At 42.5% G+C, this 26,367-nt stretch overlaps 1 protein-coding gene across 3 annotated transcripts in view; it reads left to right on the top strand.

Annotated features, from left to right (window-relative positions):
• The window catches only part of SETD5 (SET domain containing 5), a 73,270-nt gene extending 47,532 nt beyond the window's left edge, over positions 1-25,738 (top strand). For 2 of the 3 annotated variants that reach the window (XM_081937031.1, XM_081937032.1), the window contains exons 14-24: positions 1,059-1,325; positions 1,943-2,269; positions 3,895-4,137; positions 6,014-6,143; positions 8,914-9,167; positions 13,458-13,514; positions 15,938-16,378; positions 16,939-17,210; positions 20,915-21,048; positions 22,663-22,748; positions 23,472-25,738. In XM_081937031.1, the coding sequence (XP_081793157.1) occupies positions 1,059-1,325; positions 1,943-2,269; positions 3,895-4,137; positions 6,014-6,143; positions 8,914-9,167; positions 13,458-13,514; positions 15,938-16,378; positions 16,939-17,210; positions 20,915-21,048; positions 22,663-22,748; positions 23,472-24,050 (2,790 nt within the window). In that variant the 3' untranslated portion in view covers positions 24,051-25,738. The remainder of the gene's footprint in view (positions 1-1,058; positions 1,326-1,942; positions 2,270-3,894; positions 4,138-6,013; positions 6,144-8,913; positions 9,168-13,457; positions 13,515-15,937; positions 16,379-16,938; positions 17,211-20,914; positions 21,049-22,662; positions 22,749-23,471) is intronic. The other variant, XM_081937033.1, reaches the window with a different exon arrangement.
• Positions 25,739-26,367: the final 629 nt, after the last annotated feature.

The following is a 26,367-nucleotide window of genomic DNA, read 5'->3' as shown; positions in this document are numbered from 1 at the left end:
TGCCACACAATACCCCAGGGTCACCAGTTGTTGATAAGAAAGACAAAAATGAAGTCTGGATAGTAGCCATTGCAATACCAGGAAGGCAGAAGAGGAAGAATTGAAAAAATAAAAATTTAAAGAAATACAGATACCTACAAATAGAAATAGAAATACTGTGAAAAAGGAAGGAAGGAGAGAGAAAAGAAAAGAAAGAGTACTACTAATAATAAGTGCTTTAGGTGTAATTCCAAAACATTTAGAATGCCATCGGTATTACAAAGTCAATGGCAAAAAGCAGCTTCCCTTGGAATAGTTTACATCCTGCAACAATACTTCTAATACCATTAAACAACAACGACCTATCCCAGATCCTTGGGAAGGACTGGATAGGTGGATAAAAATGCCCAATCCAGTCTAAACATCTGGCTGACTATGTCACCAACCATAAACTGTTGCCTTTTTTTTTTTAATATTTCAGTCAAGGCAAATATAACTACTGCTCCTCGCTCCTATTTTCCCTACAACAAGAACATTGGGCAGTGGGTTGGACTGAGAAAAAATGATTGATCTAAAGTCATCCAGCTGGCTTGCGTGGATAAGGGAGGCCTAGAACCCCCAGTCTAGCCCTAACCCTTAACTACTTACACCAGGGGTGTCCAAACTTGGGAACTTTAAGACTTGTGGACTTCAACTCCCAGAATTCCCCAGCCAGCCATGCTGGCTGTGGAATTCTGGGAGTTGAAGTAAAGTTCCCAAGTTTGGACACCCTGACTTACACCAAAGTGTGTCTCTGTTTCTTATGCATTGTTTCAAATCAGCAATATTAATTCTGTGTTTTCTGCCCTCAGAACAACTGTAAGATAACTGTCCATTACTTTGTAATAGTACAGACTAAAACGCACAGAAGTGCATATCTTCGTTATCATCACTGTTCTGACAGGAAGTCTGGGTATTAGGGTGTTGTTTCTATAGTTTATCTCTGTACCTTCCATAATCTGTGGTTTTGAGTTATGCCCCATCCTCACTTTCTTCCCCTCGGAGCCGTGTTAATCTCAATTTCTGGTTTTGCATGCTAGACCCGAGAAGATAGAAAGGTGGAAGCTATCATGCACGTATTTGAGAATCTGGAAAAGAGAAAGAGGAGGAGAGATCTGCCGTCATCAGACAGGAGCAGCACAGATGCAGAGATAGTGGTTACTGCAGAGACCCCAGAACCAGAAGAAGCAAAACCTGTGCCAAATGAAAATGAAGATAATAGCTTGGCTTTAAATGTACCGGTGGCAAGTGCTCCGACTTGTGTCAGCAGCGTTGGGGTGAACACCCGGAGATCTTCACAGGCTGGGGTAAGAAGAACAATAGAATTGTTGAGGGTCAGATTGGAAAACTGCTGAATTTGGAGGGTTGATTTAATTGACAGGGTAACAACCCAGCCGCTTGTTTGGAAAATATAATTCAGTTGCTGGTCTTCTCCTGTCTTTCCCATCAAATATTGCTTTGTGAATTTTCTTGCTCAAGTAAACCTGTTAGAATGAGCAAGGCAGTTTGCTATGAGTCCTTAGCTGGTAACAGAGCTGGCACAGACAGTTCACCGTTGCCTAATGAATGCTAGGTTTGGAGAAGTCATTTCATCTGTCATGATGATCTATTTTTAAAACAAAAAATTATCTCATCTTGTGAAATGGAATTGCTCTTTACAAAGATTAGAAATCGGGGCATTTTGGTTGAGAAAGTGTCAACAAAATTTATGCATACTTTCCTGGGACATATAATACAATCATCTTTCTGTGTTTTAGTCCCTCAAAAGGGGAAACCAGAATGTTTTTCCCAAGCTAGATCCTAAAGTTGAAGACACTGCCTTCACACTGTAAACCTATATAGCCAGCTCTTTCTGCGTACAAAGTACCAAAAAGTACAAAGTAAAGTAAGAATTCCTTGCCTTCAATAGTTGTTTACATTGCAGGAGACAAGTACAGATAAACCAGTCCCTAAACCGGCACCTCCAAAAACACCGCGGCCCAGGCCTAAAAGCCGTTTCTCGCGTTATCGGAGCAGCTCAGCACAGAGACTAAGAAGGCAAAAACAAGCTGCCAGTGCCCAGCAGTCTGAACTCTCTCAAACTGCCCCCGAGGAAGGAAGTGGCACCAGCACAGCAGTGGCAGCGGAAGTGAGCAGGGTAGAGGGCCCAGGAGAGGGGAGGCCACAGATGGTGAACTCTGATCCAGTTGTGACAGCTGCTGCAGGATCCCAGGCCAACCGGGCAGCAACCAAATATCCTAAAACAAAAAAGGTAAAATGGGGAGTGGGAAAGAATGGGTAAAGGCATCCTTCCTTGCAACGACAAGAAGATGATTTTGCTTCATGTAGCTCTTCTAATGTGGCATCTTGCTTTAGTTGCTTGCTTTAATGGCTAATGTTTATTAAATCTAAACCAGGAAGGGGGGGAGGGGGGAAGCACAGTCATCAAAATGTAAATTTGGATATTTCTTGATTTGATGCAGTCTTCCCCTACTGATTTTTATAACTAGTCGGCAGTCTAAAATAGAAAGCGAAAGGTTAGCAGCATTCAGCTAAACCCAAATGCCTGAATTAACACATGATTGTATCAAAGAGTATTGGTGATACGCAGCATTTGTAACAAATCTACGTGCAAAAATAAAGGTTATTAAAGTTGAACTTTACAAAATGTTAAAAAAAAGATGCCATTAGTGTACTTTTCCTCCCACGAAATTATTTTTTTGGCACAGCAGTACAAATTTTCAGAGGTTTCCCATAGAATTATGAAAGGGAATGTTGATTGAAATAAAGCATGAATTATAAAAGCTGACCCAAGACTCTGAATAGTCTTAAGTGATGCCAACTCAGAATTATTGAATCGGGGAAACAAGTGCTCTAGTGAAATCTTATACTTGATTTATTGAGGAAAAATGACATTTTTTAATTCAAACATCAAAAATGATATTTTCATAATCAGATTTGAAGGCATCACTTTATATCTATATTTTAGGTAGTGTACTATCTTTTTAAATATGATGCATGTGATGTCTAAAATAACATTTTAAATATACAGCTTCCAGGATTATAGAACCCATCATATATGCAGTGATATTAAAAATACTGTAATACACATGAAATTCAATATGAGGGAAAATTATCAGGTTATCTTTATTGTGTGAAATCTGGAAAGCTTCTGGAAGACCTAGGAACTGGCATACAATACAATAGAGTTGGAAGGGACCTTGGAGGCCTTCTAGTCCAACCCCCTGCCTAGGCAGGAAACCCTATACGGTTCCAGACATGGCATGTTTATTTGAATGTGTAATCTTTTCTGTATAAATGTTATACTTTGAATTAAATCCACTACGAGAATTCTTTTACCATAATTAATCAGTTGCATTAGTGAATATTACATTTTGTATGTAATGTAATTAATTACAAAATTAAATTACATTGAAATCCATTAATCAATCGGGCATTTAATTACATCTTGGTATCATTTTTTTAAGATACTGAGTTTGTTTTGTTTTAAAATTGGAGTTTGACTGAAAGAAGTAAAACATTGTGGTTCTGAGAGTTCCCTGTACTTCAGAATTTTTAGTAAAAGATCGACCTGTGAGAGGGCTGTAGGGGAAGTAGTGATAAAACCAATTTTAGACCAAGTTCCAAACTGAATATCTGCAGCTTATTTTTATATATTCATGATTATAACTGTAAGCATCTCAGAATCATTTTCAGAGTGAGATGGGCAGCGTATAAATTTAATGAATGAATAAAATAAATAGTTTTTTTTTTAAAAGTCAGATGCCAATCCCCTGCCTGACACCGTGATATTTCTGCCCATCTTCGTTATCTCACTAACGTTTGCACATTCTTGTTAACTTTATTTAGTAAAATATGTCTTGTTTTTGTTTCTAGTATCTGGTTACAGAGTGGCTGAATGACAAAGCAGAGAAACAGGACTGCCCCATTGAGTGCCCTTTACGTATCACCACTGACCCAACTGTGCTGGCTACCACCCTGAACATGCTGCCAGGGCTTGTTCACTCCCCACTCATTTGTACCACCCCTAAACATTATATCCGTTTCGGCTCTCCCTTCAACCCAGAAAGGCGAAGGCAGCCATTTCAACTGGATGGAAATTACAGCTCTTGTAAAAAGGTATAGTTTTCACTGTGTCTACACCTTTTAATCCCTTGGCACATTTCACACACACAACATAGTAGAAGGAAAGCTTTATAACAGGGACAACACCCCCCCCCCCCAAACCCCCCATCCATGGCCCAATGCCAGGCCACAACCCATTTGGAAAATCAGGCTGCAGAAGTGGTGGGTGGGTCAGTGCATGTGTGTGCGTATGTGCACGCAAAGCTGCATTTATGAAAGCGACACGCGCACATGAAACTATCCCTTCTAAGTGTATGTCTAATGTCTTGCATTAAAAGACAGTATCACTTCTTATACTCCCTAAAGCAGTTTTTGTATTTTATGCTGAACTTACAATAATAATAGAGAAACCATGTGCTTTGGCAGCCTTGGTATCCAGGAACTGTAGAATGTTATTTATTGGTTCCAGAATGCTCCACGCCTGGTTTAGCGGAGGGGGGAAAAGTCTCGATGCATTTCATGACACCGCCGTGATGATACGAGTTTGACACCCTTGCTCTATATGCTATTTTAAAGCCTGGTTATAAAACTAATCAAAAGTTTTTAAACTTTAAACCCTAACTGTGGGTATTATGAAATTCAAGACCGATTATTAAATCTAATTATTATTTGACCTTTTTTTTATTACTGTATTTTAGCAAGGATCAAGCAGGAAAGCAAATTAAGAGGTGTTTTTTTTTATAGCACTATAGGAAAAAAGTACAATAAAAAAATAGTCATAGCTTCTGTACATTGGTTTGGGTCAGAAATCTGTATTGATTTCTCAGTCTGTAAAAGGCTAATGCTAGGAAAGTGCATAAAATGGAAAATGTGTGCAGAGTAGTTGCATATTCCCTTCCATGGATTTTCAAACTTTCTGAAGATAAATATTAAGCACTTACTTAAAAAAAAAGAAGACAATCTCTTTCATATCACACTTAAGAATACACATTTATGTGGTCACATGAACAAGCATGATTTACATGCTTTCTCCCTGCTCACCTCCGTGCCTCAGTTGGGGATTTAGTGTGTTCCATGCTGCATTCTAAGCTTCCATAATTGGATGGTAAGCAGCTCTCTTGTATGAAATCTGACATAAAAAGATGAGTTGCATCTGCTGAATTAAATCCACATTCCTTTCGAAATTGGTCTCTAAATAGCTCATTGATTTAGGGCATAAACCAGTAAGTTTCTTTGCATTTATTGTTTTAGTTTACAGTAGCCTTTTCCAATCTGCACCCCAAATCCTTTTTGGGAATTTTGACTCTTTAAATTCCAGTGTATTTATGGGTCCCTAAGTTGAGAGAGATTGGTTTAAAATGTTAATAAACAGAGTCTTACATGCTTCGTTAAAATGAGAGCGTTTTGGCTCTGGTTTTACAACCTTGAGAGTTTCAGTGTAGCAGTGATTTTTTAAATTTTTTTTGGCAATGTTGGCAACACATTAGCACTAACTCTGGCAATGGCATTGATTACAAATCCCTTTTATTTTATAAAAATATGCCTAGTTCTTAAGACTAAAAAAGCATTAAAAATATGAAATGTCACATGCTTCGTATTTGTGGAGCAGTAGATCTAGGTCTGCACAGATTATTTTTCCTTATTCCATTCCATGCAGTTAGATTCCCCTACACTAAAGCTATTGCTATTTTCCTCATTAGTTTTAATCTCTTGTCCAGAATTTGCCAAGTCAAATGCGAATTCTAAGTACATAAATTGGACAGAGAAAGAGAGGCTGTACAAAATGAGATGTTGCTTAAAAGTTTAACTTATCTTTGGGATAAGATAGCGGTGGAGGCTGCCAGTGGAATTAAGGCCGTGTGTTGAGCATTTCTGAAAAACCCAGAAAGAATATGCATTCAGTAGGGTTTTGGATGTGTTTTTTTTACAGCGTTGGATAAAGCAGGCTCTAGAAGAAGGAATGACTCAGACCTCACCTGCTTCCCAGGAGAACAAAAACCAGTGTCTATACCAAAGCAACGAGAGTAGTAGCGTTTCTGGCCTTTGCACAGAAAATACAGGTTGGTTGAGATGTCTTCTCACTATTGAAACATTAACGGGGAGGGAAACTATTGGAAGTTAAATCCTGAGCAGTGATTTTTAAAAAAAATTATAATGTTTTGTAAAGAGAGTCCTACAGCTATTCAGGCATGGCCACCATGTACTTAAAAAGAAAAAAAGACCTTACCACAATCGTAGGTTAGTAGTAATATAAAGAAGTGTGAATTTTGCACCATGTGCACCTAACTGATGGCAGATTTTGTAACAAGCAACAGTTCAGGAGTGTTAAAAGCCAATTGCTTAAATCCTGCCCTACACCATCCTTGGCAGCTCTTAATTTCTTAGTTCATCTGCTAAGCTGCTGCCGTAAAGACACGCAGGAAACCTGTGCAAGACGCACGGGTGGCATTTTCTTCCTTTTGCTGGGTGGTTGCCTTGGGTGAGATGAACAAATTTAACGCGCACACCTGAGTCAAGGGCCCCCTTCTCCATCAAGACCAAGAAATGGGTACTCATACAGAAAGTGTACTGCATGAAAAGTCAAAAGAGTTTTATGCTTAATACTTCTCTCCTAACACTTTCTAGGGAGATAATTGGTTAACCAGTGGGCACCTGGTTACAGAGCAGCCACTCTGCAGCAGAGCAGCTACCTTGCTACATCTGTGAGCGAAGCAAAAAGCTGAGTTTTAAAAATAGTAACTTTACATCTGTCTTTGCAGAGGAAGAGGGTGGCGAACTCCCCAAGTCAGGGATCAGTTTTCCAAGGACGTCAGACGAGGCCCTAGGCAGTGTACAGATAACTGTGTGTTGCACAAAGGTTAGAGCCATCTAAAGTGGACAACACTAGTTCTGGGCAAATTTGCAATGTTGAGTGAGTGAGAGAGAGAGCAAAAGGAAAACTTGGAAGGTTTTCTCGTGATCTAAAAGATTGGTGTGAATTTGGAGTGGTTTCTAAGAGACCCACTGCAGTTGTCTGGTGGCATTCAAAAAAATAAAAATAAAAACCCCACCCCCTCAAGAAATATTTGTCTTTTGTCCCAACTCAGATTTGTTATATTTTAGTGTATGGTGCATAGTTGGGAAGGGCAGCCATGTATAGCCATGAGGAGATTTCGTGACCCAAGAATGAAAGGAAGCCGGGCGAACGATTGTTTAGAGGAGGCTGTTTGTAGACTGAAAGGCAGCATCTCAAGAGAGAAACAGCTCAAAGTCCTTGCAGCAGTTAGTGAAATAGGAACTAATGAGACTTGGCTGGGGAGCTATTCCGCAGAAGACGTCTTAGCAGTTAACGTCTTTCCTTCCATTGATAGGCATCTAGGGGCCTCTGTTCAGCCAGGAGCTGAATTGTGGAGGATGAGAACCATTTTTTCCCCCCAGTAGAAAGACAAATCCGAGAGTGGTGTAATGGCCAATGGGACAATCCAGCTTCGTTGGATGTTTCAGCCAGTGGGGAGTTAATGAGTCTCGTTGCAACATGGAGAAATTGGAGTTCCCACATTGGCAGCCCGGGAGCCTGTAGACAGCTTGCTGCACAGCTGGCAAAGAGTTCTAATTGATCCAACGATGGAAATCAGGGCTGATTGCATAGATTTTATCAACTTTCTTTAGGGATCATATAAGGACAGAATGCTTATATGAATGTCCGTGTAAAAAAAAAAAAGCTAGCCCCAAAATGTTTCTGGATGTATATGGAATTATAGGAAGGGTTTGGCCTGTTGTGAAAGTTTAAATCCATGGGTGCCAAGGAAAACAGCCTCCGATGAAAAAGTTGACCTTATGAGTCTTTTTGTCGCCAAGAAGTGGTTCCCCTAATCCCAAAGATACTAATGCAGTAGCGCTTGAACAGGAGATAACGCAATTAATAAGAGCTCATAAAGAAAGAGTGGAATTTGGGGTTGGGAATGACAGGGGAAGAAAAAACTGAGGAGAGTTCAAATTAATTGGAAGGTGTAAAGAGTGCAAAAACCATGCCCGGTTGTCGGAACGTAACCGCAGAAGAGTAATGGAGGACGTACAGGAAAGCCATTGTGATACGGTGGATAAGATTTTAGTTTAGGATCAGGGAATTCCAAGATCCAGTACACCTTCAGCCGTGGAAGAAGCTCACTGTATTACTTTATTGATTAGCTGTTAAGCCATCGGAAGCTCACTGGGTGACTTTGGCTCTTGTCACTCAATCCCTTTCAGTCCATTCTCTTTATGTGATGTCGGTTGTGAGGAAAATTGGAGATGGGAAAGTAGGATATAGACCTAATGAATAAATGAATAGACTGCTAAAAGCGTGGTGTTGGGTTGGTGGTTAGCTCCTATTCAGCCTTGGTGTATACATCCATGGCAGGTTTTTCCATCAACTGAGCTTCATCTCGGAAGGCGAAGTAAATGAATGTGAATTTGTATGGAATAGGGCAAGCCTGGTTTTTTTATAAAGACCTGAGAGGTATTTCTGCCTTGACTACAGCTCTGTATTGTGACAAAGTTCCTGTGGCTGAATTAGTCTAACAAAGGAAATCATTTGGAGTTGTTTGCGTTTTCTTTATTTAAAACTACCGAAGGGCCTGAATCTGACTGCTTTCAATTGAGCCCTTTTTTCATTCCTGAAAACATCCATTGAGTCCTGTTCTTTTTGAATATTGTCCCTCGTTTCGACTTTTGCATTAGGTTTGAGTGATTGTTAATGTGGCAGGAGCTAAATTTTAAATGCCATGGGTAAAGGTAGAGGGATTAAATTTTGAGCACAGAGGAAGGCTTTACAATAGAAGAACATCATCTAGATTGTATGTTAAATTTCAGATGTATTGAGCCCTCTGAAGAAGTGGAAGTCTCGCTATCTGATGGAGCAGAGCGTTACTAAATTATTGCGGCCCCTGTCTCCTGTCACCCCTCCGCTTCCTGACTCCCTGGTTCCAGATTCGCTGAGCCCCCACCTCACCACGTCCTCCTCATCTGTGCCAGGAGAGGAGGAAAGTCGCAGTGGCTGCGGTGTGATCTTCTCCCCGATTCCCTCCTTGGCTGCTAGTCGCTGCAATACTCCACTACAGTTTGAGGTAAGCTGAGCTAGAAGGTGGGGGAAGCAATTCTGCTTGCAAAAACTTAGAAGAACGTGCATCAAATTTACTCCGAAGGAGAACAGTTAACACAAGAAGCGTACGGACGACAGTTTTAAGAGAACCTCCTGAGTTTATTAGATACAGGTAGTCCTCGACTTACGACCACGACTGAACCCCAAATTTCCATTGCTAACACAAGACAGTTGTTAAGTGAGGTTTGCCCCACTTTACAAACTTCCTTGCTGCAGTTGATAAGTGAATCGCTGCAGTTGTGAAGTTCATAGCACAGTTGTTTGGCTTTCCCATTGACTTTGCTTGTCAGTAGGTCACCAAAGGCGATCACATGAATTTGGGAGACTGCAGCCCCCATCCATATATGCCAGTTGACAAGCGGCTGAATTTTGGTCACGTGACTAGGGATAATGCGGTAGTCCGATGTGTGAAAACGGTCAGCAGTCACTTTTTCAGTGTGTTATAACTTTGAATGGCTATTAAACAAACCGTTGTAAGTTGAGGATTGCTTCTACTAATAGGGTGAATTATCTGTTCCCTTATTGCTATGTAAATCAGAGTCACTGGTATTCGTGCTCCTTCTCACAAGCGCTGCTCAAACTCTTTTCTCCCGCCTTCTCTTGGTACCTTTCAAACATATTGCCAAGTTCACAGAATCCTTATCCCCCCCCCCTTGCATTGCCTAGTAAACCAGCAATTGAGCCCATGTTTTGCCATCTGCATTAGACTGTTTCATTAGATGACCATTCCCTTCCTATCTGCTTCTGTTTTTCAAACCTTTTGGAAATCTTTAGATTTTAAGACAGATGTGAGCGTGAAAGACTTTGTGGTCTTGTAGCTTTCTTACAGAATAACCCAGAGTCAGTGTGTTCATTATGTCCCATCTGTTGTGCGAGGGGGATTTGAAATCTCAGTATTTGGAAGATGTAGGCTATCCTTGCATCTGCCACTCCTCTTCATAGAAACCTGATGGGAATAACATTCTCTTGATTGCTAACTCAGTCATCACTGAGGATTCAGAGGTTTTGAGCCTCGTTTCTTAACGTATCTTATAGCATAGCTTATGATCCACCTTCAGCTGCTCACTGTTAGGGATGGGTTTGAGTTCTCGGCAATTACAAAAAAAAAAAAAACCCACTAAAAACAACTACATGGCTTCATAATCTAATTTCTGTTGGCTTTAAACTTCAACAAGAAACTTATTTTTTTCCCAGAATTGAGGGGTCCTTGGTGCTCTCTGAGCTTTGCCTGTTTTCTTGCCGACATTTCATTACCCAAACCAGCTAGTGATGTTGTTGCACTGATGTTATACCTAGTTTGGGTAATGAAACGCCAGCCAGAAAACAAGCAAGCGAAGAGAGCACCACAGACCCATCATGTCAACCCTGAGCTACAAATATTCTCCTTTATTGTTTTATTTTTTTCAGAATTGGCAGTTTGCAACTAGCTCTTCGTGGTTTATTCTCTTACTGTTACCCAGAAGACAGCAGAGGTCCCATTTCTTGTTCAACCTCTGCCTTCTCACATTTCATTATGTATTTTTCAGATACTCTCAAATCTGTTTTCATATGTGAGCAAACCACAGAACTGCTCCCAAGAAATCCTCAAAAACTGTTTCTTTTAAAAAGAAGAGTTTTAAGAGTTATGCTATAAGCATATTTTGTTTCATTTTTAAAAATAAGTATGCTGTTATTGTAGCTTAATAGGCAGTGTCACATTTCACTGAGGCCTCTTTACCCAGCCAACCTTATAGATATTGACATGAGAAGATGCTAAGAAATTGTATGTTGAGGCAGTTTGTGCTCCCAATTTGAAATGCTGCTAATTTGAAATTGGCACTAGAGGAGAATTTGTCAGAATCAGTTTTAGTCAATTTACGAAGCTTTTCATCTTTGGCAGAAGCCAAACTCCTGCTTTTTACTGTGTGTGAGTGAGTCTTTTGTCCTCCCATCCCATATTTTTGTAAGAAAGATCTGGGGTGCATTAAATTCCTCACATCTACATTTTCTGTACCGAGGCTTTGTTATTTATTCCACTCATTATGGCATTTTATTTTATTCAAGCTGTTCTCTGCTGCCTTTTCAAGACCGTTCAATTGTTAAACTGCAGATCTCCAAAATTCTGCCTAGAAATACAGGCAGCACCCAAGTTTATAATTCATATGTCCAGTATAAATTAAAACAAATACGTATGAATGTAAATTAAAATAAACACCGAGTAAAACATTATTAGTGTGTCCCTAAACATTGAAGAAATTCAAATAGCTATTAAACCAAGCCAAAGAAATCAACTATACACAACAAGTACAAAACGCAGTGACTGCACAAAAATCAGCTAATATAGTTTGAGGAAACAAACTAGTTTTATATATAGCTAGTGTCACATTTAATTTTACATATACTGCTATTGAAGAAAATACCATACTGCATATTCAGATATTACAATAGTTAAGATTTTGTCATATGAACTTGTGCTATTAGTTAAATTTTTGCCTGATCCCTTATTTTACCCTGTTATGAAATAAACTTCCAAACTTGCCTGGAACAGTGTGAGGTCATTTTAAGCAAATCTTCCTGTATGTCATGTTGTATAATCCTGGAAAGTATGCTCAGGGAGAAATCAGTTGTAATCCTACGGTGTGAAATCTCTTTTCTAACATAATGAATTCCTGGGCCCCCATATTTGAATTAAATTACTCTAGGAACATAACATTTGGAATACACTTGAAGTAAAGAAAGTGAAAACATATCTCTTGTAAAGTAATTAAGAGGTTATACAGCTTAACGTTTTGCTGTTTTACTTCTATCCTCTGATCATATATTTTTGATTGTTTCTGCCTTTCCTATAGAACTATATATAGTACTGGTAGTCTTCAACTTATGACCATAATTGGGCCCAAAATTTATGAGGCTAAGGGGGAAATTTGTTAAGAGGGTTTTACCCCATTTGACAACTTTTTTTGCCACGTTTGTTAAGTGAATCACTGCAGTTGTTAAATTAGTAACATGGTTCTTAAGTGAATCTGGCTGTGACTTTGCTAATCAGAAGGTTGCAAAAGGGGATCGCATGACCCTGGGACATGGTAACCGTCATAAATATGAGCAGGTTGTCAAGCATCCAAATGTAAATCATGTGACTATTGGGGTGCTGCAATGGTCATAAAGGTGAAAAATGGTCATAAATCACTTTATTCAGTGCCTTTGAAACTTCAGTCACTAAGCAAACTGTTGTAAGTTGAGGACTACCTGTATTCCGGCCTTCAATTTTAACATCCCCCAAGGCCTATGAGATAGGTTAGGTCATAAGATGAGGACTCACACAAAGTCATAAAGTGAAGATTACGGTTGAGTATGAATATAACCTTGCATTTTCCCCACTCCTGGTCCAGCAATCAATCCACAGCACCATCCTAATTTTCATGACTGGCAGCAGAGGGTAGCCTAACACCCCCATAGCATACAATTCATAATAGAAAGGATATCCCTAGCCCTGTGTACATTAAATAATTTAATGCTTATACACGAAGGAAGTCTTAATGCAACAGCATTGCCCCCCGAAACCTTTCTTTGCACATTCATGTCCATCTTCTCACTGTGAAGTAAGTATGCTAAGTTCATGTTTACTGTGGTTGCCCATTGGAGAAGGGACAGACTTTCCTGCATAACACTTCACTAGTCAACAAATGCTCTACCTTGCCTTCAGTGTTAGGAGGAGGTTTGTCCCTGAATACCAGTTTCTGGGCTCCACGAACGTTTCCATGTTCTGCTTCTAAGCTTCCTCTTGGCCTCTTTTGGGAAGCCTTTGGCTCAATCCAGTATAAGCTCCTATGCTCAGTCCCTCCCTGAAAGAAAGGCTTATGTGGAGTCAGTTCTGACTGGGCTGTGTATTATAATGTAGGGGCTTGCTTGGGGCTTTGCCATTCAAGAATTCATATGCTAGTTCAGGCTGAGGTCTAGACATAAGGTTAATTATTTTTTTAAAAAAGGCAATATCCTGATTTCTATGTGGTCCTTTGACTTGGGCCTGTCATGAGATATGATAACTCTTATCCTAAAGTCTGTGTAATGTTTGTAGTCTCCCCCCAACTGCTGAGGACATGCCCAGGAGAGTTTATTTTTCTTTTCTTTCTTTTTCTTTTTTGCTCCAGAATAGCTGTGGCAAACCTCTATGCCTGGAGGTTGTCATTTTGAGTTTGGTTTTTTTTTTCCACTTTTATTTTATTTTGCCTCTTGACTTGTAAAATTAGATGAATAACAAGATGCTTTTCCCTCCTAGAACGTATCCTCCCCTGAGAGTACCCCTGCGCATAGGCCCGAGTCCCTGTCGCCCGAGGTAGTTATCACACCATCTCAATTGGAGGCGGAGAGTGTGTGCGCTTGGTTTGTGTGTTGTTGAGCAAATGTGTGTGTCTCGGAGGGAGGAGGGGTGGGGGTGGGTGGGGAGAAAGCTGCAGGAGAAGAACGAAATCGATGGGGAGGAAGGAAGAGACAGTCCATTTCTTTTGTAGTTCTGGTTGGGTAGAAAACAGGGGAACATGATATACATGCTAGTCCATCCATCTGAAGCAGAGAGAGAGAGAAAATGAACTAAAACAGCGTAGGCTCAAATCAGCCCCTTATTTTCCTTGCTTCCTTACAACATAAAGATTATTCTGCCTCTGCTCTACCCCCAGGTCCAAATTCTTTGAGATACAAATTCCGAATTCAGGCTAATAATGCCAGTTAGTGAACACAAAGGAAGTCTTCATTAGATTTTGAGGGATCTGAAATTAGAACATAATAGAATTTAGAGGGATAATTGGTTTGATTCACTATTGCAGACGCCAGGGTGTGTGTCTTACTGTAGGTTCGTATCAACCTGCATGACTAAGCTCCACTTCACTGTCTTAGCATTAAACTATGTCAGTTTCAGTCATAAAATAAAAGCTTAAGTAATGTAATCTAAAGATCAAAAGGATCTTTCTATTGTCAGATCCTTAAGACAGTGCTTATTAAGCTTTCAAGGCTGCCTTCTGCAACCTGAGGGCCACCAGCTAAGTTCCAACCACTAAGATGCCTGAGCTGGCCAGCAGACTAGGAAAGCCTCTTAGCGAGGTTAGCCTTAATATTTCTGTTTAAAGAATAAGCTGTTTAAGATTGCATTTCACTGTGCCTGTATTCTAAACATTGCCAATTTTTGTTGTTGTTGTATGGCGTTCTCGTTTTTTGTAACCTACCCAGATACCCTATGTGGTCTTTGTGTTTGTCTACCTTTGTTTCAAACCAAGATGGCTTACCCACAACTAACAGAAGCCTGTTGAGCCATGCTTAGAAAAATGCCACTTCTGAGCAATTCTCATTTCCCCACCTCTTCAACTATGATATATCCCAGTATAAATGCAAGCAGGCATGAGTTGCATAAAGAACCTTGGCCTCCCATAAGGGAGGCACTTTTAGCTGAGGGGAGGGCGGCATTTGAAGTTTGGCAGCCTGCAAACAAAGCGTTGGGATGAAAGTGCTCCATGAAAACCTAGCAAAATGGCAGGGGGGAAAAAAGCTAGAGGCAGATTCTGATAAACGGCATACACCTCTAGAAGAGATGTAATTAGTATACAGATGATAGTTAGCCAAGGCAGCTTTCCACTGCCTGCTGTTTTTGAGACTAAATGAGTTAAAGATAATGACAATGTACTCCACTATCTCTGCATGGTTTTGGATTGGAGAGATTAATTCAAATATTTTTTTTTTTTTAAAATTAAATAGTAAAAATGAACAGTCTTCCTAGAATGGTGTTTCTTACTCTTGGCCACTTTCAAGCTGTGTGGGCTTCCAACTTCCAAAGTTTCCTAGCCGGCCATATTGGCTGAGGAATTCTGGGGGTTGAAGTCCACAAATTTTTTAAATTGCCAAGGTTGAGAAATTCTGCTGTAGAGAGACTAGAGACCCACACATCTTAATTCCTCTGAGGTAACCTTTTATAATAGCTTGGATCGAGATGGGGCTTGAAAGCAATGGAAAAGGGGGAAGAAGTAAAAGATAAACCATCTATTTTGATTAGAACACATCACGTCAACCTTATCTCTTGCTTGTTTTTAAAACAATTCTACAGATATTAGGGGAAGATTCCTGTAAAGGAATCTTGTCATTATGACAACATACTTTAAACGTAGAGAACTACCCAGGATTCCATCCCTCAGGTAGTGGTTCCATCATCTTATACTCTTACCATCTACTCTTGTCAGTCTCTGTGTTGAGGAGATTTCTGAATGATGTGTGAGAAAAAGGTGTGCTTATGCTGCATGTTGTAATAGTCGTACTGTAAATTAGCTGGTTGATCAGAACATCCGGTTCCTGGCACAGTTGTTTGCCTTGAAATTTGTGTTTGATTCTTCCCCTTTTATTGAAATGGTTGTGATGTTATATGTGAAATGGGTGACCTTGCAAAAAAAAAACAACACCAAGGCATTTTTTGGGGGGAGGGCATTGACATGTCCATCCCAGATGGGGAGGGACCCTGAGATTGTGCAGAATCTGCTGCCTAGAGGAACAAACAAACAAACAAAAAGGACTGAAGAGGTATAAAAGCAAAACAGAGCAGAAAGAGTGCAGCGGGTTAGGGAGGAAGCAGCGGGAAAGTAGCGTGTGCTGTTTTTGCCAATGGGGGAAATATTTCATAACAACCTCTTTCTTTCTCTCTCTCTTTGTGCCCCGTTCTCTCCCCTGTTCGATCTCCTTTTCTTCCCTCCCCCTCTCCTGCCCTCTTGATGGCTGTTGTAGCTCTGCCTCAGGACAGACCTGGACACGCCAAAGGCAGCATTCCTGGACGCTGGTGCTAACAACTGCCTAGAGAGACCTTCGTTACTCGCCACGGGGCATTCTGACCCAGCCTCCCTGCCCTCAGATACCAGCTTCCTGGGAAAGAGCATGGAAACCCAGACTTTGCTCAGAAACTCTGACCAAGCTTTTCGGACAGAGTTTAATTTAATGTATGCGTTTTCCCCTTTGAACGCGATGCCCCGGGCGGATGGATTATTAAGAGAATCTCCCCAGATGGCCGATGGGAAGCTTCTGAATCCAGAGATGGGCAGCTGCAGTTCTCCTGCAGAGGGATACTTTGGCAGACACGAGCAGGTGATGCTTAAAGAAGCCGTACATGGCTCACTGGCCCATTGTGAAGGAGTCAAATCTGCCCCCCAGAACCCTCCACAGAGAAAAAAGGTGAGTGTGTGTGTGTAGTGGGATGGAAGGGGAGGGGGAAGCAGAAATGTTCATTCCTGAAGGAAAGAGAGCAAGGGAACCAGCATTAAAGGGTGAACTGGGGGTTTGTAAAAATATACCATGGAAGATTCTGAATGAAGAATGGGAACATAACATTCTGATAAAAACGGTAGCTGAGAAATTTATGAATAATAATAATAATAATAATAATAATAATAATAATAATAATAATAATAATAATAATAATAATAATAATAATAATAATAATAATAATATATACAAATCATTAACTTCAGGAGAGAAGTTTGTGGAATTCATGTTGTTCATTTTCTGCCGTGCTTTTGCCAATGGGCTTCCTGTCATCTTAGGAAATGGGATTTTTTTTAAAAGCAAGCCTAATCTGAAATTTGAGCAAAAAAATCAGTTGCTAAGCTAATTTCAAATCTAGTTCTATGGCGTTTGTAGTGATTTACAGTGCAAAACAGTCCCCATATGCTGCTTTATCCTTAACTTGCCGAAACCTGGCCCCAGCTAGGCTGATAATCGTGTTTCCCTCATAGGTGTCTCTGCTGGAGTACCGCAAACGAAAGCAAGAGGCCAAGGAGGGAGGGGATCCTGCCAGGTGCGCAATGACATCTAATCGACTAAGTAGCAGCTCTGGGCCAGAAGTGGATGTTGGTGCTGTGCCAAGTTCCGGGAGTCACACCCTATCATCTCCACAACATGGCTTCTCCCCCTCACACTCCTCCCTGTCTCATCTAGAGGAAGTGAGCCCCCCAGAGCCGAGAGCAACTAGTCACTGCAAATCGCACGAGAGCATCAGCAGTAGGTGGTAAGTGACTGCTTGTTTTATTGCCCAGCCTTGAGAAGAAAACCTATGCAATTCACGTCCTCCGTCTAGAAATCCCTCCGTGCAATGCAGCAGGATAATCTTGCCCATTGTAGCTGACATTATTGGCCAAGTGATTCTCTCTAAGACCGCTAATACTATATTATTGTAGACTGAGGAAGAATCCCTCAATGCTGAGCATTTCTTACAGGCAGCACAAGGCCAGATTGGCTTACCAGTAGCTAATGCGTCACTCTGTGGAAATTCTATAGCAGGGATGCGACTAATGGGGTTCCTGGCAAGAACCAGCCTCCCTGCTCCTCTTCCCCTTACAAGGAGAGTTACCCTATGGAACCAGAGTGACTTATTGAGCGTGTGTGTGTGTGCGTGTGTAGAATTCTGTGGCTGGGAACCAGCCTTTACAACCTATCTAAACCAGAAAACTACAAGTAGAGGTGAAAGGGCTAGACAGAATCTCTTCCCCCTTGTGAACTGCCTCACTGAGGGCAAACGTTGCTCAGAGCTTGGCTCTGATAAGTAGTTACGAGGTGCCCATATACCCATCGGGTTAAGTAACATTGTGCCAAGTGTTGAAAGGGAGTAATTAAATAAGGAATTGAAGGCCCTGGCCCATGAGATAAAAGAAAGGGAGAAAAATATAGCTATACGGAATAGCCCTCACTTATTGATTGCAATTGGGATTAGTAATTCCACCGCCAAGTGACACAGTCATATTGTCAGGGTTCCAACTAACACACCCTTGAATGAAAGAACTCCGGGGCCTGAGGTTTCCTCAAAGAACATTTTATTAAGGTATATCATATTGCAGTGATGGCGAACCTATGGCACGCGTGCCACAAGTGGCACGCGGAGCCATTTGTCAGGGCACGCGAGGCGCTGCCCTGTCAGCTGGCCAGCGCGCATGCGTGCGCTGGACACTTGAGTTCACCTTTTTAAAAGCTATGTTTCGCCTTCCTCAGGCTCCAGAGGCTTTATAGGAGCCTGGGGAGGGCGAAAAGAGCCTCCCTCCCCCCGGAGGCTTCAGGGACCATCCCTGAAGCCTTCGGAGCGCTTAAAACCACCCTCTGAGCAACCTGGAAGTCACTTCCGGTTTGCTCGGAGGGTGGTTTTAAGCGCTCCGAAGGCTTCAGGGAAGCCTCCGGACGGTCCCTGAAGCCTCTGGAGGGCCTCGGGGGGGGGGGGAGGTCGGGGGAGGCTCTTTTCGCCCTCCCCAGGCTCCTATAAAGCCCCTGGAGCCTGGGGAGGGCGAAAAAAGCATGTAAAAATGGGGGGGGTCGCACGTTGCATTATGGGTGCGGCACGCCCCCACTCGACCCCCCTGCGCTCCCCCCACTTGTGGCACGCGAGCCAAAAAAATTTCGCCATCACTGTCATATTGGCACAATGGTGGTGAAAACCGGCTCTAAAGTTCCCTCCGGTTTTCCCCCTTAATTAAAAGTTAAAATTTGCCACTTCCCCCGAGGCATCAGTCACATGGTCCAATCAGCATTCAGTCCAGATGTCGGATGACTCCAGTCTCCACCTCCCAACAACATGCACACATGACCTTGGTTCCCAGGGGAGAGAACGCTGTTATAGCACCCCAACTATCTCTACACCCCCCATCCCTCACCTCCAGTCTGCGTCAGCACCAAAGCTTTGAAGAAAAGAAAAGAAAACCCTCACTGGAAGAGAAAGATGGCCACCGTCTAGCCAGCTTCAGGGTTGACGAATACTCACGTGACTGACTTCTGTCAGTTCCAGCCGCAGCCATTAAGTGAATCACCACAGGTCATAAAGCATAGTGTCACATGACCGGGACTTGCGACTTTATGCCGGCTTCTGCGTTGACTGTTGAAAATCCAGCTGTGGAGGTCACGAATGGCAATCCTGTATTCCCAGGATGCTGTGACTGTTGTAAATGTGTGCAGGTTGCCAAGTCACAGTTAGGTGAACACAGAGGGGCTGCAATTGTTGCAACTTTAATAACTGGTCACGTCTCCTTTTTCTGCACTGTTGTAACTGAGCAGTTGCTAAATGATGGGAAGAGTTCTGTGTTCAGCTTTTGAGAAGAAGAGTGTGATTTTTAAACTTGGGGGAAGAAACTTCACTAGGCTGATTGTACTATCCTGATAGCCAAAAATGTAGAAAATCTGCGAGCCCTAATATTCATAGTCAAAGAACAGAGCGGGGAGGAAAAATGGGAAGAAAATGAAATATAAAAAGACTAAATGACTAATTTACAAGCCGGCCTGGCCTGTTAATTTTTAACTTATTTTAAATGTATTGTCTTTTAAATTCGGCTTGTTTTTTTGGATATGGATTTAATTTTTTTTTAACTTTTGGGATGTATGTTTTTTAATGTTGTACGCCGCCCTGAGTTCTTTTGGAGAAGGGCAGCATATAAATCCAAACAAACAAACAAACAAACAAACTAATGACAAGAGGTAGAATAATCAGCCTTAAAACTAACAATGAAGATCCAATCCAAGTTGTGGGTGCCTTCTGCCTCTTTAGGCTCAATCATCAACAGTAAAGGAACAAAAGCAGTAATGAAAGTATGCCACAGAGTAACACAATGAAGGCCTTGGAAAAGATACTCAGAGGCCACGTTGCTTCTCTTTCTGCAAAGATAGAATTGCACAAGAATACTGTACTACGACACTCTATGGAAGCAAAAGTTGAACTTTAAAGAATCAGGATAGGAGGAAGGGTATTGACACCTTTGAACATTGATGTCAGAGAAGACTCCCTTGAGGCTGATCCTTGTAAACAGCCAAGAAAACAAATTTATTATCAAAGAAATCAACACCAGAGTTCTCATTGGAAGCAGAAATGGCCAGGCTCAATTATCCTACTTTGGATGTATTATGTAAAGACCCACATCTCTGGGAAAGGTCATGATTGATTGATTGATTGATTGATATCCTGCCTTTATTTTTTAAAGAACTCAAGGTAGCAAATACGCACAATTACTCCTCCTTCCTACTATTTTCCCCACAACAACCCTGTGAGTTGTGTTGGGCTGAAAGTATCTCAAAATCACCCCAGCCACGTTTCATGCCTAAAGAGGGACTAGAGCTCACAGAGAGGTTGGGAAAGATAGAAGGAAAGGAAAGCAAAGCAAGAAGGGGATGGATTCAATTACAGGAGCTATTAATGCAGTTTTGCTATACTTGAAATTACAAACTAGGGATGGATTGTCCTGCAGAGATATCCACATAGTTGCTAGGAATCAAAAACGACTTGATAATCAGTTTTGCTTTTTACCACCCCATTCATTGTACCTCTGCCAAACCCATATGGTGCTTCACACATTGCCCTTTGTTGCCTAAAAGTTTTGCTTCTCTTTTTTGAGAATCTCATCCATTTCATCCAATGTGACTTTCTCAAGCTCCCCTTCTCTCAATCCATTCTTCTTGCATGCATTGGTTTTGAGATCCATAGTCTCATTGCGTCTGGCAATAGGTCTAATATTTATTGCAGATCATTTGGGAACACGGCATCATCTGCCTATGAAAGTATGTTTAGGTACCTGATCCCACCTTAGAAACGAATGTTTTCAGTAAACGTGCACTTTACTGTTTTTACAAGCCTTAAAATGACTGTTTTTGTATTTATTTAAACTTAAGTAAGAGTTTATTTGCACAAACACTTGACATTCCCATATGCACTCTTTTTTTCTTTCTCTCTGTCTCGTGTTAAAGGATGGTGCCCACTTCTGTTGAGCGACTTCGAGAAGGACGTGGCATTTTGGAGAAGGTTTTACGTAGCAGTGCAAAAATATGTCAGCGAGGAGAACCCTCGCCTTCTCGAGATAGCGTAGGAGAGAGAGAAGTAGGTAAGTGAGGATATATCAGAAAGGAGCCCTGAGAACGAATCTTCTCGGAAAGCCGAAAGTACATTAGGAACTCCACTTGGGGAGTCGCTGTTCTCTGCGGAGCCACTTCCACATGAAATGTCCAACCCAGTTGAAGCAGGCTAGTTCCTAAGAATACTACTCAGCTGTGTGTTACAGTGATCTCTAGGGTCTGAATTTTCTGCACAATCTTTCTTTTGTCAGAGTTCCAAATAGCATCCTCATTCAGATAAGAGTCCGAGGCTAAGTATTCCTCAAAGTCCAAATTTAGTCGAGGAGCCATGGGGGAAAACTCAAATCTGAACACCTCCAGGTTTTCCCCACCCAGTTGAAAGTTCAAGACCCTGCCCCAGCACCCATGTATCCATTCACATGGTCCAATCAGTCACTGTCCCAAAGGAAGAGTCCTCCCAGTGACTCCCCTCCAGGTGCAGGGGCTACATAACCTTGACTCCCTGAGAAAGAATGTCATTTTGATACAAAGTTCGCATAATACTCCATACAACCCCCCCCCCCCCCAGTTTCCCACAGTAGAATACGTGGCAGGCTTGAGGCCCACTGTAAAAGATGGTTTCCAAGCCTGACATCTTTCTTAAAAGATACGGTCTGCAAACTCGTCCTTTGATTTGGTAAAAACAATTCCCACTGTTATCATAAAGTAATAATAAGCATACCACATGGCTGACAGGAAGTAGCCACTTGTTCCCGTACAGTAGCAGGTCGCAGTCACAGATGCCCTATTTAAATAAGGAGTATACGCCTTACACATCCTAGTTACAAAAGATAGTTTTAAAAGCCCTAATCTTAACCCAATCAACATTGGCACCACTCTGAATGAAGGCTGTATCCCCCCCCCCCCCAATGTTCCACCATAGAGTGTGGTCACGGGAAGAGAAACCTAAAATGAGCTGCAGGTTGTTTTCATTGTTGTGAACTGCTCTGGAGCTATTACTGTTCCAGTAGTTATTCCCTTTCTTTCTGTTGACATGACAGAGCAGGCCAGAGGCAGGACAAGCATGTTGTCATATACCTTCCCATTCCTCTATAAACACGGGTGTCAAACTCACTGCATCACATTGCCGTCACGGGACGTATGGCAACGTTTCTCCCCCTTTTTTTGTGGAGCTGGGGTGGGTGTGGCCTTTAGTGACACATCTGACCCCAGGGCCACCAGTTTGGCACTCCTGCTCGTTAAGAATCTCACTGCTCTCATGACATCCAAGTGTTCTCTAGTCAGTACACCTCTGCCTCCAATATATTGCTCAGGCTTTAAATTTTTTGAGGTTACGTTTCCTCACAGGAACGTTTTCTCACCTTATTTCTATTTTTTAAAAAACATCAGTGAATATTTGCTTTGATGTTTTATTAATTTGGTTTAATTTAGGCAGTTTTTCTTACTACAAATGTTTCCACTGCATTATTATATATTTCCTTTTTTGTGAATTGCCAAGAGCCTGAATGATTGCAGTGGCATGCAAGATGAATGAATGAGTGATGAACGATCTATCATTCATTCATTCATTCATTCTCTACAGATGCCTGTCTCAAGGAAAGAACATGCCCTCCTTACACTTATCTCTCTGGTTGGTTTTCTAGATGCTGTAGAAGGAGACTTATCAGAATCGGCCAATTCTTCCTTTAAGGGCCCAGCTGTTTACAGTCCTTCTCGATACAGCTACCAGGTATGAGAAACAATGACAAGTATGGGTAGTTAAGTCTCTACCCATAGCAGTTCATCAATCGTTTTCCACAAGATGTACCCAGCCTTTCCTAATCTTTTAAATGCATTTTAAATTCAGAAAATACAAATGCAGATAGTCCTTGACTTACAACCGTTCATTTAGTGACCTTTGAAAAAAGTGACCTATGACTGTTTTTCACAGTTACAAACCTTTGAAAGATGCCCATGATCATGTGATCAAAATTCAGAGGCTTGGCAACAGGTTCATACTTAAGACTGTTGCTGTAGCCGAAGGTCATGTGATCCCCCTTGTGCAACCTTTTGACAAAGCAAAGTCCGCGGGGAAGCCAGATTCACTTTGAACAACTGGGCTCAATTGTGGTTGTAAGTTGAGGACTACCTTAACACAGGGCTGTTTGGAACATACTGAGAACTGAAAGGTAAATCAGAGGTTGGCGGACACATTCTTGGGGCGGGAGGAGGATGGGGGGGGCAATGCCTTTACCCGTTTCCTTTCTGCTCAGAGATTGTGGTGTGCCTGGCCATCTCCACCCACCGCAGCCATTTGGTATGAGCATTCAGGTCACGATGCTAGATTCCAGACCTACGTTCTGGAATCAAAAAGTTTGGAGTTCCTCGATCCAAACAGCTTTCTTAAGAGGAGTCTGGAGGTAGCGAAGATGCAGCCGAATATAATAATATTCTGTTTTGTTCTCCCCCCCAGCTGTTGCAGTCTGACAGTCCACGTACAGAATCTCAGACTCTCCTTCAGAGCACCTCACCATACCGAGGACATCCCGTCTCATCCCCTGGATACAGCTACCGGTCTCAGTCCCAGAGGCCCGGGCACCTTCCCTCCCTCGGCTCCTCGGAACCCTCCGTGTCCTCCACCCCATCGGACTCCACGGCTCCGTTTGCAGGGACCTCCTCCGGCTATTATAGCAACCAGCACCACGCTGGCAACGGAGTCTTGAAGAAGAACTGTCCTGCCACAGCTGCTCCCAGTCCCGCCCATTCGACCGTTGCAGACTGCTTGCCGTCCTCTGAATCAGGGTCTCATCCCTGCATGGGAACTGCCAGCTGCACTTCTTCCTCTAGGCCCTCTCAGTCGGACTTACGGACTATCAATCCTGCCGCTTCTGGGCAACCTGCTCTCTACCAGAACTCCAGAGCCGCCACCGCCACAGCAGCACTTTCCAACCCGCAGCACTACTCCCACCGAGGGGGAGGAAGCAGCCTTCACCCGTACAGACTGCAGCAACTTCCGGGGTCAGGCGTAAAGACTCAGACAGGCCTTTCATAGGGCAGGACAGAATTGCCTAATGTTCTTTCCAGCGGTAGCTTGAAAGGAAGGATGCTGGAACGGCAAAGGGCCAGAGGCCGAGGCTTCCGGATGTACAAGCGAGCGAAAGCACTGCCAGCCACCCTCCTGGCTCTGAAACGAGGAGGAAGCGGCGGCGTTGGCGGCAATGGCGGCAGCAGGGCCTGTAGCAAAGCATGGCCACGATGCCTGGGTACGTTGTAGAGAAAGCCAATGGTGCTGAGTGGCATGGCCTCTGTCCCCTGCCTGTGCCCTTAGCTTGTAGTCACCTGGGCAGGTAGGTAAGCTTGAATAAGAAAAACGTGCAAATCAGAACATTAGGGAAGGGCGATTTGGGGGCGGGCGGGGCTATTCCTTTAAGAAATAATAATCCCAAAGTGTTCTCTGCAGAGTTGGGTTCCCAGAATGTTCTGGGTTGGGGAGGGTGGGTGGTGTAGTCCATTCTGATCATTCCAGTCGTAAGCAAGAGCATTTATTGTCTCCAGGCTCTAGGCAGAGACTCATGGGATAGGGCTGGTGGTAGTGTGTGTGTGTGTGTGTATGTATGTGCGTGTGTCTGTGCGTGCTCAAGTGTGAGTCAGTGTGTATGAGCAAAGACCGGATGCACAAGCAAATGTTGCCGCAGTGCTAAAGATCACTCAGAACTGGAGTCTCGGGCAAGCCGTACTCCGCGACAGAGCGTCATCACGCTCTGCCATGTGTAGATGGTGGCTCGTCAACAGGGAACAGCTTTGTAGGATAAGTTGCCCTGTAGTTTGATTGTTTGTCTGTGGATGATGGTGAGAGAAAAGGCCCCGTCTGGGTCGTGCGACATGGCTGCCCTTGTCAGGCGTGTCCTTATGCGTGTGTGAGAGGCTCTTGCTACCACCTCGTTGAGGTCCAACAGCACTTCCAGCCCCCGCTGGTTGCGCTGTCCCAATTCCATACAGTTGCCAGCTTTTCTCACTTGTTTACTCTCTCAAGCGTGTGTTTTTATTTATCTAATTTTATATTCAGTTATAACCATAGTAGGTTAGCAAATAAATCAGGCAGGTCTAACCCCCCCCCCCATCCTCCCAGTGCTGCCACGGACCTTTTCCTCCCCTCTCCGAAAAGATGATGCTGTGAGCATGTCTTCCCACTTTTCCCAGAAGCAAAAATATATAATTTTGTTTTGTTTTTGTTTTCGCATTTTTAATTAGGGCTGTTACAGGTTTCTCTTAACTCATTGAAATCAGGTGTTCTTCATTCAATTTGGGGGAGACTTTTAAAAAAATAATCAAAAGTGGAGAAGAAGAAACAAGAAACCTTTCCTCTAAAAAAAAGGTATCTGGCTGTGAGCGTGTTGGGGGAATGGAACTTGTCACCCAGAAAGCGGGTGTCCTATATATTGTATAAAAAAAAGGGGGTGTCGGCTTCACTGGGCTTTGCAGTCTCCTTCCCCCCCCCCCCCCCATCATGTTGAGCCTCCTCTCAGCATTGCAAGGATCCGTCTGGAGATCGGCAGGCAGAGATATGAAGCACCCCGCTTATTCAGGGTGCTGGGAAGGGTAGGAGTCCACCGGGAAGTCGGGAGTGCAGGGGGGCTGCAGTGCTACCCTCAAGTGGAGTTGTACACTGTGCTGTAATATTTGAACTTTCACAAGAGATGTAATAATTTTGATAATAAAATACTTAACTTGAAAAAAAAATCACTTGGAATCTGCTCTTTTGTTGGCCGGGGAGGAGTTACAGAATAACAAGAGTTTGGAAGGGAACCTCAGAGGACTTCTAGTCCAACTCCCCTGCTTAGGCAAGGAAACTATAATTTCAGACAAATGGTTGTCCGGTCTCTTACTTAAAAATCTCTACTGATTAAATCTGTCAGGAGGTTTCTCCTCAGTTCTAAGTTGTTTCTCTCCTTGATTGGATTCCATCTATTGCTTCTTGTTTTGTCCTCAGATGCTTTGGAGAATAGTTTGACTCCCTCTTCTTTGTGGCAACCCCTGAGATACTGGAACACGGCTATCATGTCTCCTCTAGTCCTTCTTTTCATTAAACTAGACATACCCAGTCCCTGCAACCGTTCTTCATATGGTTCTCTCCTTGGTTGGTTTCCATCCATTGCCTCTTTGTCCTGCCTTCAGGTGCTTTGGAGAATATGTGTAGCTTTACATCAAAGGAAAAGGACCTAAAAAGTTACATGATACAACACCGTAAATGTCTATGGAGAAGATTCTCTGTCATCTTAGTCACGGTTGTCCCCAAAGGTGCTTTTTCAAGAGGCAACTGGACTGTGTGTTTTTTTTCTATGAAGACATTTCGCTTCTCATCCAAGAAG

Source organism: Natrix helvetica (assembly GCF_964273705.1).
Source record: "Natrix helvetica genome assembly, chromosome: 1".
Taxonomy (NCBI): domain Eukaryota; kingdom Metazoa; phylum Chordata; class Lepidosauria; order Squamata; family Natricidae; genus Natrix; species Natrix helvetica.
This window is presented reverse-complemented; position numbering and strand designations above follow the sequence as displayed.